The sequence below is a fragment of the Empidonax traillii genome, unplaced genomic scaffold (assembly GCF_003031625.1).
Source record: "Empidonax traillii isolate 1590-97213 ecotype Southwest subspecies unplaced genomic scaffold, ASM303162v1 scaffold13:size3042203, whole genome shotgun sequence".
Taxonomy (NCBI): domain Eukaryota; kingdom Metazoa; phylum Chordata; class Aves; order Passeriformes; family Tyrannidae; genus Empidonax; species Empidonax traillii.
In genome coordinates this window covers 1,830,496-1,843,840 of record NW_020955206.1, presented here as the reverse complement: position 1 = coordinate 1,843,840, position 13,345 = coordinate 1,830,496, and the positions used below count along the sequence as shown (strand labels likewise).

The window sequence follows — 13,345 nt, the reverse complement described above, 5'->3', positions numbered from 1 at the left end:
ACTCAGGTTAGAAGCTGATCCCAGACTAACTCAGTTTAGAAGCTGATTTAGAATGCTAACTCCCCTCTGCTTTGCTGTTTTAGATGCTCTCCTGATATCCCAAGCTGATTTTTGCATTTTCCTGCCTTGTCAGCTTGTGCCAGGTGTAGCTCCACAGGTCCTTGGATGCCTCAGCTGCAAATGTCACCCATCACCCAGGAGTAGGCACCCACTCATGTATTTTGCCAGGGAGACAGTCAAAGCTCAATATCCATAAGGAATAAGGTGACATGAGGACATCCTGAAGGAGTCAGCCTGCATGTGGCTTTAGCAGCCTCACATGCCAGGCTTCAGATGCGACCAGCTCTCCTGCTTTCCGTGCAAAGCAGACGCCATCCATTAGCTGGGGAAATAGCTTTCTAAAAATAATCTTTTCCAAAGTCCAGTGCTGCTCTTTAACTCCCTCAGACCCCAGAAGAAGGCCTCCTCTCTGTCCCCACTTTGGACAGGCTTTTCAGCACATTAAGGAGTTGTTTTCTGCTGACTCAGTCATTTCTGATCGCTCCCAGATGTTTACCTGGCACCAGTATCAAGGGCCTGATGTGCTCAAAGGGGGGTTGTGCTAGTGCTCCTCTTGAGCTCTTGAAATCAACAGCAGAGACTTCCTCAGCTGACTGTCAGCTGATAATTTTCTGTGAATAATATCAAATTCCAACTCAAAGGCAACATGACTCCAACCTTCCCATATGAGGAGCTCCTGATGGAGCCCAGAGGCATCGCCCCAGCTCTGCAGGGCACTTGGTCTGGCTGAGCTGCAACACGTGTCCCAGCACTTCTTTGCACCTGGGCACGAGAGTATTGAGAGGCAGATGGATGCACATCTGAAATCGACGAGAGCTTTCGGAAACGTGAGCATCTTTCTGCTGCTTTCAATTAATTTGGCCAGGGAACTCTTTCCATGCTGTCCCTCTCCGATTCCCTTCTCCTCCCTTTGGATGCTCAACTCTCCTCACCTCGAGCCAAAGCAGAGGAAGGGACCCGCACACTCAAAGTGAAATAGAAGATAAAACCAAAGTGACCTAATTTCAGAGAGGTGCTGGTATCCCCTTACTGTCAAACGGGATCCAGGGAAGCACATCCCGAGGAATAATGCACCATCTGTTGCGAGGTTTTTGGCTGGGTCGCGAAACCAGACGCGCTGGCTTCGCTGCGGAGCCGTGAGTGGGGCAGCTCCTCTGGCTCTCAGATGTTACAGCTGATTTCTTTCAATCTGCCCTTTCTGAAAGTTCAGTGTTTGCCTTAAATGGGTGGCGGATTTGGGCTCCTATTTAAGCAAAGGGCACCCGGCCAAGCGAGGGGTGCAACGGCAGCCTCTGAGCGCCGGCTGTTCCTCTGCCTCCAGGCCAGGCTGCAGGGAGAGCTGCCGCTGCTAAATGGCCACATTGTAAGCGGCAGCAGCACTGCAACTATTTTTAAACTCCCGGGGAAGTGCCTCAAAGTAGGAATTGTTCCCCGAATTTGGGTCAGACAGTCCGCAAAAGCAACTGCTCGTTTTGCTGCCCCTGCCCCTCCGTAGCTGGGTTAGAAAGTCAGGCTCCTGCTTCGGGGGGGAAACCAATGCCACAAACAGGACTGAGAAGAGGATGAGGTTAAAGGAATATTTGTCCCAGTGCCACTGAACATCCTGTCTTCAGGTGTGCCTGGAGCTGGGGACAAGGCGTGTGTGTTGGACTTGCTCTGCAGAGCAGGAAATGATGAGAAGCCGTTACCTAAACTGAGCAAATTACATCCTGCATTGTCCTGCCCCGGCAAAGGCCTAATGTGCTGCCTGGAGAGAGGCTGAGGGCAGCTGGTTTTCATCTGCCTTGATATTCAGTACGAGAAAGAAGCCTCAAACAGGGACTTTGTGTCTTTTGTGTAGTCAGCCAACAAGTTTTCAGGGTTTCTCAATAGTCTCAAAGTTTTTTTGGGGTCTCTGCCTGTGCAAAGCAGGTCGTGCTTGCCACTGTCCTCCACAGTTGCTGTTGTGCTGGGTCTGGGGAATGGGGATCTGGGGCTTTGTGCTTGAAGCATAGCTTTTCCAGCTGGGAGCTGGATGGCTTTTCCCTGCCTTGGATGGTTTCCAACTCATCTGGTCTCAGTGTGTCCAAATCCTGTGTCACTGGGATGAAACTTCTCGAATAACTCCTGCCAATCTGGGGTTTGTTTCCTGCTGCTGTGTAGGAATGCTTTCAGCGTGGCTTTCAACACTGCTGTCAGAATCAGATCCTCACCTCATGTTGTAGGCAGGGATGGGGAAGCTTTCCTCCAAAATTTAGTCTTAAGGAGTGAGATCCTGTGCTTTCACTGTACGGATGCTTCTTACCCAGATTGATCCTTCTCCAGTGGCTCTTGGATCCCAGTGAGGAGCAGTGGGTGCTGCAGGGCCCTGCAGCAGCACAAACTGCCTCCCTGAGCAGCTCCTGGTCTAGATAAAACCTGCCAAGACACACAGGGATTGTTAGACAGATAAACTGGAGCAGGGGGGAGTTCAGGAGTAGCAGGTGGAGTGAAAGCACCGCGGAGCAAGGCAGAGGGATTAAACAAAGCTGTTCCAACCCGGGCAATGACTAAATCAAGACCATCCCTGGGAGCCCTCGGTGCTGACAGCGCTTTCTAGTGCACGGGAAGGCGGTGCTCCTGCTACTCTCTGGAGCTTCCATAACTCACATCCCTGGCCCTGCTCCCTCCTTACGTGAAGCGCCGCGTCAGAGATCCCCGCAAAGGGAGCGTCACTGCCGTCAAGGATCGGCGATGTTTGGTGTTACGGTGACATTTCCCATAAACAGCCGCTCTCACACAGCCTGGCAGCTGCTCTGCTGGACTTCAGCGGCGGAGCAGGGCCCTAGAATAGCTCGTGCTGATGCCTGACCTCTGTGATCCGGCTGCCCGGGAATTTTACTTTCCCTTTTATTCGTATCTGTTCTCTGCTTTGGCAACTGCTCTTGGTGGGAATAACTCTGTTGGAGCACAGGAGGCACCTTCTCCCGAGTCTGAGGAGTGCTCACTCCCAACACATCAGTGGTTTAATAAGCTGAGCCCCCATCACTCAAGGGATTGTTGTTCATGTCTTCCTGTCATTGGGGTGAATGGGAATTGTAGGCATCACTTATTTCCAAGCACAAATCTGGGCTGTGGGGCCTCATTGGTGGGTGATATATGCACTGAGAGCTTCTCTGGCACTGCCCTCATGCCTGTTTCTCCCCAAATTCCAGACCTGCGCTGAGCCATAGGAGTCCCAGCAAGAAAAACCTATCACCACCTTCATCTTTGCTTCTACTGGCTGTAAAGGAGAAAGTATGAATCCTGCCCTGCCTTGGATCATTCCTCTTGGATGTGTACTGCTCCTAACAATGACAGCTGAATGCTTTATCCTGCCCAACTCGAGCCACCTGGAGAGCATCCTGAGCAAATATCGGGATGGGGAAGCTCACTCCAGATCCAAGAGAGCCATTTTATTTTCAGACAGGCAGGAGATACTGATGCTCCACAATAAATTGAGAGGTCAAGTGTACCCAGTGGCATCTAATATGGAATACATGGTGAGTCTAGTGCCTGATACCTCACTTTATTGCTACTTTTTGTATTTTCTAACTGTGTTTTCATTTTCCTTGTGGTGCAAGAGGTGCAGCAAATTTCCTCTGAAGTAAGTTTTTCTCAAGAGGTTTCCCGAAGCAATTTCATTCCAGAGTGAACGATGCTTTAGATCATTGGACTGTTTTGGTTGGAAAGGGCTGCTAATGGGTCATCGAGTCCATCCACTGCATAGTTTCAGGACTAGTTCCATTATTCATAAACGAGGTCTGGCCCAGCCCTGGATGCATCTCTGGTGATGGCAATTCCACAGCCTGCCTCAGCAGGTTCTTCCATTACCTTAATGTCATAAAAGCATCAAATTTTCCCTAGTGTTTAACCCATGTTCTCCCTGTGAAAGCTTTCAGACTGTTTGGAGTGTTTTGGGACACCACAGTCTGCTCAGAGGATCTTCTGATGGTCTTTGGGTTGCCATCAGCTACCACCCAACGCTGGAGGTGGCATCTGTCCTCTTGTCATACACTGATCACCAGAGCTTATCCATGTGAGCCAAACATCCATGATGCTGCTGGGAATCTGCTCTGGACCACAGAGAAACAGGGCTTGAAAAATGTGGCTCCATCTGCAAAGAATTTAATCACTGGAAATAGCTGGAAGGACTTTGGGAGTTTATGGGTGGATGGGCCGGTGCTATTGGCTTTTTGCAATTCAGGAAACCAAAATAAAAGTTTGGTCAAATGTATTCTCCCACTTCAGAGGGAGAACTTAAAGGTTTGAGCATGAAATATGCCTTTGTCATCAACAATTCCCATGAATAGCTTTTCTTCACCTGATGCCAGAGACCCTCCTTTGAGCTATTTTTGCTGTGCCATCAAAATATTACAGGGCCACAAAATGATGTAGGTAAATAATTATTTTTTGTGTACCTTTTCCCCATGTGCAAATATAGTTCTGACCAAGACTAGTCTGACTTCAACTGTGCACTTCTGCTGACGGATCCAGTGATTAATGATTTGTTAAGACTGTTTTTAAAAGGGTAAAAGAAAAGTGCACTTGAATGTCATATAAAATTGTTTGCCAGCTGTGCTGAAATGAGGGCTGCAAATGGAAAATCTTGCCTTTTGTGACTGTAAGGAGAAGGAAAAGAGAAGGGAGGGCAGAGGACAGAGAGGAAGGACAACTGTGTGTGGGTTGGTCCCCACCAGCACTCACCCTGCCGGTCTCCTGAAGTGCTTTTGTCAGGCATCGCGTGCCTTTCTAAGAACCAGTGATTGTAACTCTTCCTCAGCGGCTCTCACGTTATCCTGCAGGGAAGGACTGCCAGAAGAGGTGACTTGATTGACTTCCAGAGGGTAAACACAGAGCATGAGCAAACCCAGTGTGTTTGGGTTGGCTCTGGGGATGGCAGAGCGCTGTGGACTGTCCACTGCCCGGCTGCTGTTTGCGCTCGCGGCGCGGTTACACTTCTCTGTTTGCCTTTGCTCAGGGAGCTTTTCTAGTGGTTTTTATGGCTGATTGAGGGCAAATGAAAGGGCCTTGTGTGCTGTGAAGAAAGGAGCTGAGTATAAGATGGTGCTGCTTGGAAGGGCCATAATCAGCCTTTCATGTGTTCGTGTTTACCCAGGACGACTTGGAAATGCCGTGTATAAGCTGAACGGGAATTTCTCTTTAATCCTTTGTCCTGCATAGGACGTTTCTCATTTGGACTCGTTTAAGAGGATGGTCTGTCTTTAGTACCCCAGATAAACTTTTCTCTTTGCCTTTGGTGTCCGTGTGGAGCGTCACCAGCGACGTGCAGCAATAATTTGGGGATAAGTAGGTAGAGCATGAGAGCATGTTCTTGCCCATCAACCTCCAAGCACTGCCTTGTGAAAGTCCTTTCTCCCAGCTCCATATCTGAAGTATTTAAGTGGCCTAAAATGGCAATGGGAGCAAAGGTATTCCAGGAAAGGGACATATTTAACTACTACAGGATGAGCTTCAGTTGTTGGACACCGTTGATAAGAAAGCAATACCACGGTGGGTCCTATGACTCATCTAGAGATGAAAAGGATTATATATGTGTGGGATAAAGGTAAAGCAGAGTGAAAAAAAAATGAAGAAAAACAGTTTAGCTGCTGGGTTTGTGTAATTAATTGAAAGTTGGCACAGGTATTCAGTGTTAATGGAAAATGAGTGAGCAGTGCACAACTTCCTGACAAAGCTGGGCCGGTACAGAATTACCTTAACCCCTCTAACAACTCTATGATTGACACTTCCACTGTGTGTTTGGACTTTATAACAGTGGTGGATGGGTGCCAAGGCCAAAACAAACCCTGTGTTAATAGACCCAGAGTAAAAAGGACATAATGGACCCAGAGTAAAAAGAACACAATGGACCCAGAGTGAAAAAGGACATAATAGATCCTAAGGCATTGTGACCTTTTAATATGGCTTAGTCAGATGGCTTTCAGCAGTGATGAAAGACAGAAATCTTTCCTCTTGCGGCGGCCTCAGAGACAGCTGGATAAAGCAAAATTGTTCTCAGTGCAGATTGCTGGAAGGAAAATAGTTTGTTTTCATGTATGAGGTATGCATCCTTCCTCTCAACTGTAGGGTGCTGACTTTCCCTGTCGGGATGGGATAGTATTTCTGTGGGGATTAGCAAAGCACATCCAGGGCTCTGCCAGGACATGTCAGCCCTGAAGTTGCATGGCACTTTTCAAAGCAAGCTGCCAGTATTGCAGAAAGCCTAAGCTGGGGAGGAAAATGAGTGAGTAACCTGATCACTGGAATTCAGATGTCTGGAGTTAGGTTTACAAACTCCTGAGGCTGAGTAAGTAGACTCTTTTTGGGATGTGTTCTTACTAAATCTGAACCTACAAGTTGTAGCATAATGTGTGTATGCCATGCATATATTTTATATATATAGTGTATACTGTACTTTGAAAAGCCATTATGAGCTTTCAGGAGTGAAAAAGACAGTCCATGTGCTAAATCACTTGGAATCGCACATACCCAAAGGATTCTCAGCCTCTGCTTGTGAAGGAAACCGAACACAGGCTCTTTGCCCCTCTGGCTTCAGCAATCTTCCTGGATACTGCTTTGAATATTGGCATAAAGAATTCTTGCAAGTATAGCTGAGAAAGTCTGAAATCTCTTCCCCTCCCTCCCTCCCCCCATCTTTATTGCTCTGAAATAATTCCAGCCTCCTGACCGCATTCGCGTCTCAGAAGCAAGAGGCAAATAACTGCTCTGATTTAAATGGGGTGGCTTTGTAATCTGAGCCTGCAGAAATGAGCTTCTCTGCTCATCCAGAACAAAGCTGTGCAAAGACAGAGCTGGTTCCCAATTACCTGTTGAGTGTCTTTTGTCCGAGCTCATTTGTTTTATCCGTAGGCATCAAAGGGAGACAGAACGCAAATGTTGGCATTAATTTGCATTTAATGGCCTATTGCTCACAACGTCTCTGTGTTAAATTAGGAGATTTGGAGCATCTCCGCCTCCGAGGCTGCAGGGAATGATGCTGAGCTAGAAAGCCTGGGGAACTCGCAGCGCAGAACGTCTTGGGAGAGTTTCTGTGGCTTTTGTGCCGGATGGGAAGGCGGGTTGTGGCTGGTCACTGCCGAGCACACAAAGTGGGAGACCACAAGAAGCTGTGTGCCTCGGCACAGCTGCAACAGCCTGCTGGGATGGAGGTTTGGGAATGTGTGTGGTGGGTCCAAGCCCATCACCTTCAAGGAGCTGGAAGGCTGGGACGGAAAATGGTTTTATTCCCTGGGTCAGAGCTGTGTCCACAGGGGGTTTTGCGGATTGACGTGGATTTGCTTGGTCACTGGTCAGCCCAAAGCCAGGCTGATGAGCCCAGGGCAGCTCTGGGATGTTGTTGGAATCTGGGTTGCTGAGTGTGTTTAATGATAAGCTGTTCTGGGAGGCCTGGGCTGTGAGCTCAGTGAGATGAGCTCATGTTTGCTTTACACAGATAGTGTGGACACACCAAGTTCCAGGAGACACCGCGTTTTCCTCTTCTCTTATCCAGGGGTGCACAGTCCCTCCCCATCCCAGCTATTACTGCCTGAGACTGTGTCCAGATACTCACTCATAATGAACACTTGATGGTTTTTAAATGTGTTTGAGAGCCTGAATACCCTCCAGCCCTCCAAACAGGCTCTGACAGGTCCTTTGATATGTTTGAGATCAGAATTTGCTTTCTTCTGGAGAAGACAGGACTTGGAAAGAGCAGCTGGTTGTGATGGTAAATGTCCAAAAGGACAATCTTGTGCTGGCACGTGAATGGGCTGGAGACACATTACAAGACCTCTCTTCTCTTTGGTTTTATTTGTAGGAATGTGCGGTAATATTTTAATCCCAATGAATTATCCTCTGAGGGCTGTTCTGAATAGAGCAGCTGTCAGTAATTACACAATGAATTCAGGGCACTGGCTGCTGGGCCCAGCAAGTCTGGCCTTTAGAACAAATACACTCCTGGGCAGCGGAGCCAGCAGAGCTGCTTTCCTGTTTGCCTTTGTGTCATGTTTGAGCCCTGCTTTGGCTTCCAGCTGGGTGATATTCCATGAGGAGTGATCTCACACTAACGTCCTTCCCTCAGTGGGAACAGAAATGGGATTTGTCACTTCCAGCCTCATGCCTCTTTCAGTGAGAGTGAAGTTAGCTGGGACTTTGCCCCCTCTGATGCATCTGGATCCATTGGTGAACTCTGCAGTTAGGCTGGAAGGAGGTGGGGAGATGGGACTGGGAGACTCAGACCCACACTTCTTGATTCAGAACTTGGACCAAAAATCTGCAGCTATGTAGTAGTGTAGAGCAGGAATACATCCCCTATTGGAATTCTCCTTGATGGGAAAGCCTGGAGATATCCTGACAGTAAGGACAATGGATGGAAAATCAACATCAAAGCACTGATTGCACATTAGAACTCTTGCAAATCTCAGAAATAGGTGTCATCAGCAAGTGCTGGGATCTCCAACCCTGACTTTTAATTTTTTAATTTGTTTTTTTAACATATTGGAGAAAAAAAAGAAAAACTGCCAAGAATATATTGAGTTTTAGGGTGGATAGTCTGGATGGCTTCTTGAACTCTGCCAGGTGTGTTTGTGTTTTTTCTGCTGATCTGTGTAAAGCATTTCCCAAGAAGCATGACATCAACCAGGCCAAATCATAGACCCTTTAGTACCCTGGACTTTCAAGGCAATGGAATATCTTGAGAAACGTGATTTTAGGTTGGGGCACATCACTCAACTGTACTGGCTCCACCAGGACAGGCTGGACATGTATGTGTGAACTGCAATTTAACCTTTCTCCAGTAACTGCTGTTGGTTTAGTCTCCTGATCTAATAAGCCTGAGGTGAAAAAATGACCTGTTGTTTTCTCTCCCCACGCCTTGAAGACCTGGGATGATGAGCTGGAAAGATCAGCCCACGCCTGGGCTCAGCAGTGCATCTGGGACCACGGGCCCAGTGACCTCATCAGGTCGATCGGGCAGAACTTGGCGGTTCACTGGGGCAGGTAAGAGCTGGGGGGGCTACAAAATCACTGCAAAGAGCCATTTATGGATCCTCCTTTAGAGACAGCTGGAAAAGTTTGCTTTGCTGCTTGACAGAGCACTGGGGAAAGGGAAGAAAAGCTGAGGATCATTAATTGTGATTGCTTTGGTGGAGCAGTTATCCCAATGGCACCTGCAGCCACCACAGTTCCCAGCAAAGCAGCACTGATTTGGGCTCTTCCATCTGTATCTCTGGGTAAAACAGCTCTAACCTGCTTAAGGTCACTCCTACTCCTTAAGAACAGCTACAGAAGTCTTAACTCTTGCTCCTAAATCTGCTGTTTCAGGGAGGGGTTCTGGCATCATGTAGAGAACCAGGGGAAAGCTGGAGTTTCTCAGGAGCCATGTCTGGATTCAGCTGCTAGTTATGAATTTAATTATCTCTTGCTGTATTTTCAACAAATATTTATCCAGCTTCTAATTTCTCTTTACTGAGAACACTTTGCAGATTTTTTTTTTTTTTTGTTCAACTTCCTGGGGCAAGTTTTTAAACTAGAGTTGTTAACCCAGTTAGGAAAGCTGATGTTAAGGCTTCCAAATGGATTTTCCTCTCCATCTCAAAGTGAAATTTCTTTATTGTTAAGCCCCTGTTGTTAAGCCTATTATAGGTTAAACCTGCTTTTCACAGCAAACATCTTGTACTTGCTCAGGAGCCCTGAGGGATTTCCACCCATTTCCTGGGTGGAAAGGCAGTTGTGATTGTTGTAAATCAGGAAGAACTTGGTGGAAAGCAATGGAAATTTGCTGGTGTGAAATTAGCCTGATATAAAAATCGGGCCCGTTTTTGTTGGCAGAATCAACTAATGATTGGAAAGCAGAGTGGTTAATCCATTGGAAACAAAGTCAAAAGATTGTGCTGTTCTTGGCTCTCCTACAAGTGTTCAGGATGGCCATGGGTTCCTGATGGAGGTAGATCCAGTCTTGCTCCCTTTGCAGCCACTGAGAGGAAAGAGAAATCAGATTTATCTCAGCTTTTTCAGGAACGGGCCATAACTTGATTGCCTCAATTTCCTCTCCTGTAAAGTAGGACTCGGAAAGTATTCGCCTCATGACATCATGAGATGGATGTTTTCAAAATACTTCTAATGAATGATTTTTAATGAAAAGTTGGCCGAAAGAATGAGCTCCAGTTGGTAATGATATCATTTGGAATTCTGGCAGCTTGCTCCCTGTGAGCTGTTGAAAGCAATAAAAAGCAGTGGCTTTGGTACAGTTTGCAGATCGCTCTGTTTGCTCTGTGTTTGTAGAGTGTAAAATATGTGTGAGTTTCTACAGGTAGTTTTGACACCATTTGCGCTCCCCAAACAGCACAAGCAGCATCAACACTGCCCCAGGCTGTGGTACCTGGGGCGTAGGTTACACAAGGTGTGTGTGGGGCTCAGTGCAGGGGGAAATTCCTGCAATAAAAGGTGGGGTAGGGGTGCAGTGCTCCAGCTGCTCTTCACCAGCTCGTGGTGGGATGTGAGTGTGGAAAAGCCCATTCACTTCCAAAGGTCTTTGTAGTATTAGCTCTGGGGGTACTTCCACATTTAGCAAATTGCCTGGTGGTAAAATAGGTACACGATGGCTTTTGGTTTAAGATGTTTGGTGAACTCTCACTTCTGTTTACTTTCAAAATACAACTTTCCGCCAAACTAGAAGTTATTTTGTAGTTGTGTGGAAAAGTGAGGAGGGCATTTCAGGGCAGTGGCACTTGAGGATCATGTCAAACCTATAAATAATACAGAGTCAGGGCGGGCTGTGAAGCTGAGGGAAAAAATCATAGAAACACACAACAGTTTGGGTTGGAAGGGACGTAAAAGATCATGCAGTTCCAGCTACGCTGCCACGGGCAGGGACACCTTCCATTAGACCAGGTTGTTCCAAGCCCTGTCCAACATGGGCTTGAACGCTTCCAGGGATGAGGCAGCTTCTCTGGGCAACCTGTGCCAGGGCCTCACCACCCTCCCAGGGAGGAATTGCTTCCCAATATCTAATCTTAACCATCAGCACTAACATTTTCAGTGAGATTTTTTTCTTACTCGAAAATTTCTACCAGAACGTCGTGATTTAAACTGCTTTTTTTAATCCTTCAGGTATCGATCCCCAGCTTTCCACGTCCAGTCTTGGTATGATGAAGTCAAAGATTACACATTCCCTCATCCTCATGAGTGCAACCCGTGGTGCCCAGACAAGTGCACAGGTTCTATGTGCACACACTACACCCAGGTAGAGGACACCATTGTACCCAAACTCTCCACGTGCCCCAGCTGTGCCTGAATTGGGGTGATTTCCTTATTTTTCAATAACTGTATTGCCCTTGCAGATAGTCTGGGCCACGACCAACAAGATTGGCTGTGCTGTGAACGTCTGCAAGCAGATGAATGTCTGGGGAGAAATCTGGGAGAACGCTGTCTACCTGGTCTGCAACTACTCCCCCAAGTAAGGCAGAGCAGCTGGGCTCTCTCCAGCTCTCCCAAAACTGGCAGGTTGCTTAACAGGCCCGGGATCTGGGGAAGAGATTTCAGGCAGTCTAGACTGGTGGTTGTGGCTTTAAATTTTCTCTTCAGGCAGCAGCACAGGGCTGGTTCAAAACTACTGAGCGCTGCCTGGAAAACTGAATGAGGGGCCTGGGCCAGGCTGGAGCTTTGATGTTCCTGCCACGGGAAGGGAAGGAGGAGCAGGAGGTGGCCAGGATGGAGCTGGCATGTGCTGCTGAGCGAGGCTTGCTCTCTGCTGTCAGAGGGTGGGATGGGATGGGGTGGTGGCGAATGCCAAAAAAACCCTGAAATAACTACATCAGTGAAAATCTCGCTAGCTCGATGGCTTGCTTAAATTGCAAAATGAAAATGACATTTCTTGCCTACTTTACAACCAGGAGAAGTTTCCTACCTGGCAATGGCAGTTAATATTTTCTGTTTTAGTGGCTAATAGCACAAACATTTCCACTCCAAGCCCTTGGCAATTTTAAAAAAAATCAAAACAAAATGAAATAGGGAAATTGCTTATATGCTTGGACAGCATCTGACTTCTGGAGATCATAGTGCAGAATAACGCAAAGGAAAAAGGTGTGTGGGTATAGAGCTGTCACAGCTCAGGCAGAGCTCTCTGGGTGTGTTGCCTAAGCCCCTCTCCCCATGTCAGATATTCGTTTTGCTCATGGTTTGGAGGGGTTTAACAACCTGCTCCTCATGAGGGATCACACCATCTCCTGCAGAGCTCCCACAGCGGGCTGGGCCATTTGCACGTCATCCATTCAGGGCTGCTGAATGGAAAAATACTCTATTCCTGCAGTTTCTGCTTAATCTTTTCTCTCTGGCATCGGTGCACATTGTCCTCATCTAGCCTTATAGGTGGAGACAGCTGAAAGAGCAATAACCCAGGAGTTCGTAGCCACGGGCTTAACTCCGGCTCCTTCAACCTCCCTGGCCCCTAAAATTTGCAGGATAAAGTGCCAAAATGGGCTTTTATTTTGAGTAGGTTTTTTTGAGGAAAATGCAGTAATCCACCGATTTATTTCTGTTTACACAAGATCCCAGTGTTTATATTGGAAGGCAATACAAAAGTGATACTGCACGCGATTTATTTATGTAAACCCCTAAAAATGTAATTTTTGGAGGTTACATGAGGAAGAGCATATCTTTTTTTTTTTCCTAAAAGGCCTTCCTGGGCTTGTTGTTTAGTCTTTGCCGAGTTGCTCTGGGCCAGGTGGTGTTTCTGGTCTTGGGTGTGGGTGTTTGGGTGTCTGATGGGTGCACGTCGCTCCTGTGCTTGCAGGGGCAACTGGATCGGAGAAGCTCCGTACAAGACCGGCCGTCCCTGCTCTGAGTGCCCCCCAAGCTATGGAGGAGGCTGCCAGAACAACCTCTGCTACAAAGGTACGTGATGAGGGGCTCGGGGCACCCCCTGGGACAGGGAAAATTGCTGAGCAAGGATGTGGAAACTTCTAATTAGAAGCAGCCACAGCGTTGTGCACCTTTTAATTAGTCATCCTTGAATATTTCGACATCATGGCACAGGGGAAATCGTCAGCCACTGCTGGAACTGAAAATCCAGGAACTGCTTAAAATCTGGAGCTTGGATTCCGCATGTTTTCCTGGGGAAAATGAAAGAGCAGGGATGGGGGGGAAGCAGCTCTGAGCTTCCAAGGGTTTGGCTCGGGAGCTCCAGCGGGATTTTGAGCACTGGCAGGAGTGATCCCGTCCTTGCGGGGTTTGTTTGAGAAGGGAATGTTCTCCAGTGCTTCCCAGAGGTGACGTGGGTGGGCAGAGC

The 13,345-nt window shown here is 47.6% G+C and overlaps 1 protein-coding gene across 1 annotated transcript in view; it reads left to right on the top strand.

Moving 5' to 3' along the window:
- Positions 1-13,345, top strand: part of CRISPLD2 (cysteine rich secretory protein LCCL domain containing 2) — a 38,898-nt gene that overhangs the window by 9,282 nt on the left and 16,271 nt on the right. The window contains exons 3-7 of the mRNA XM_027890755.1: positions 3,234-3,560; positions 8,939-9,057; positions 11,170-11,302; positions 11,400-11,515; positions 12,851-12,951. Of these exons, the coding sequence (XP_027746556.1) occupies positions 3,318-3,560; positions 8,939-9,057; positions 11,170-11,302; positions 11,400-11,515; positions 12,851-12,951 (712 nt within the window). The 5' untranslated portion in view covers positions 3,234-3,317. The remainder of the gene's footprint in view (positions 1-3,233; positions 3,561-8,938; positions 9,058-11,169; positions 11,303-11,399; positions 11,516-12,850; positions 12,952-13,345) is intronic.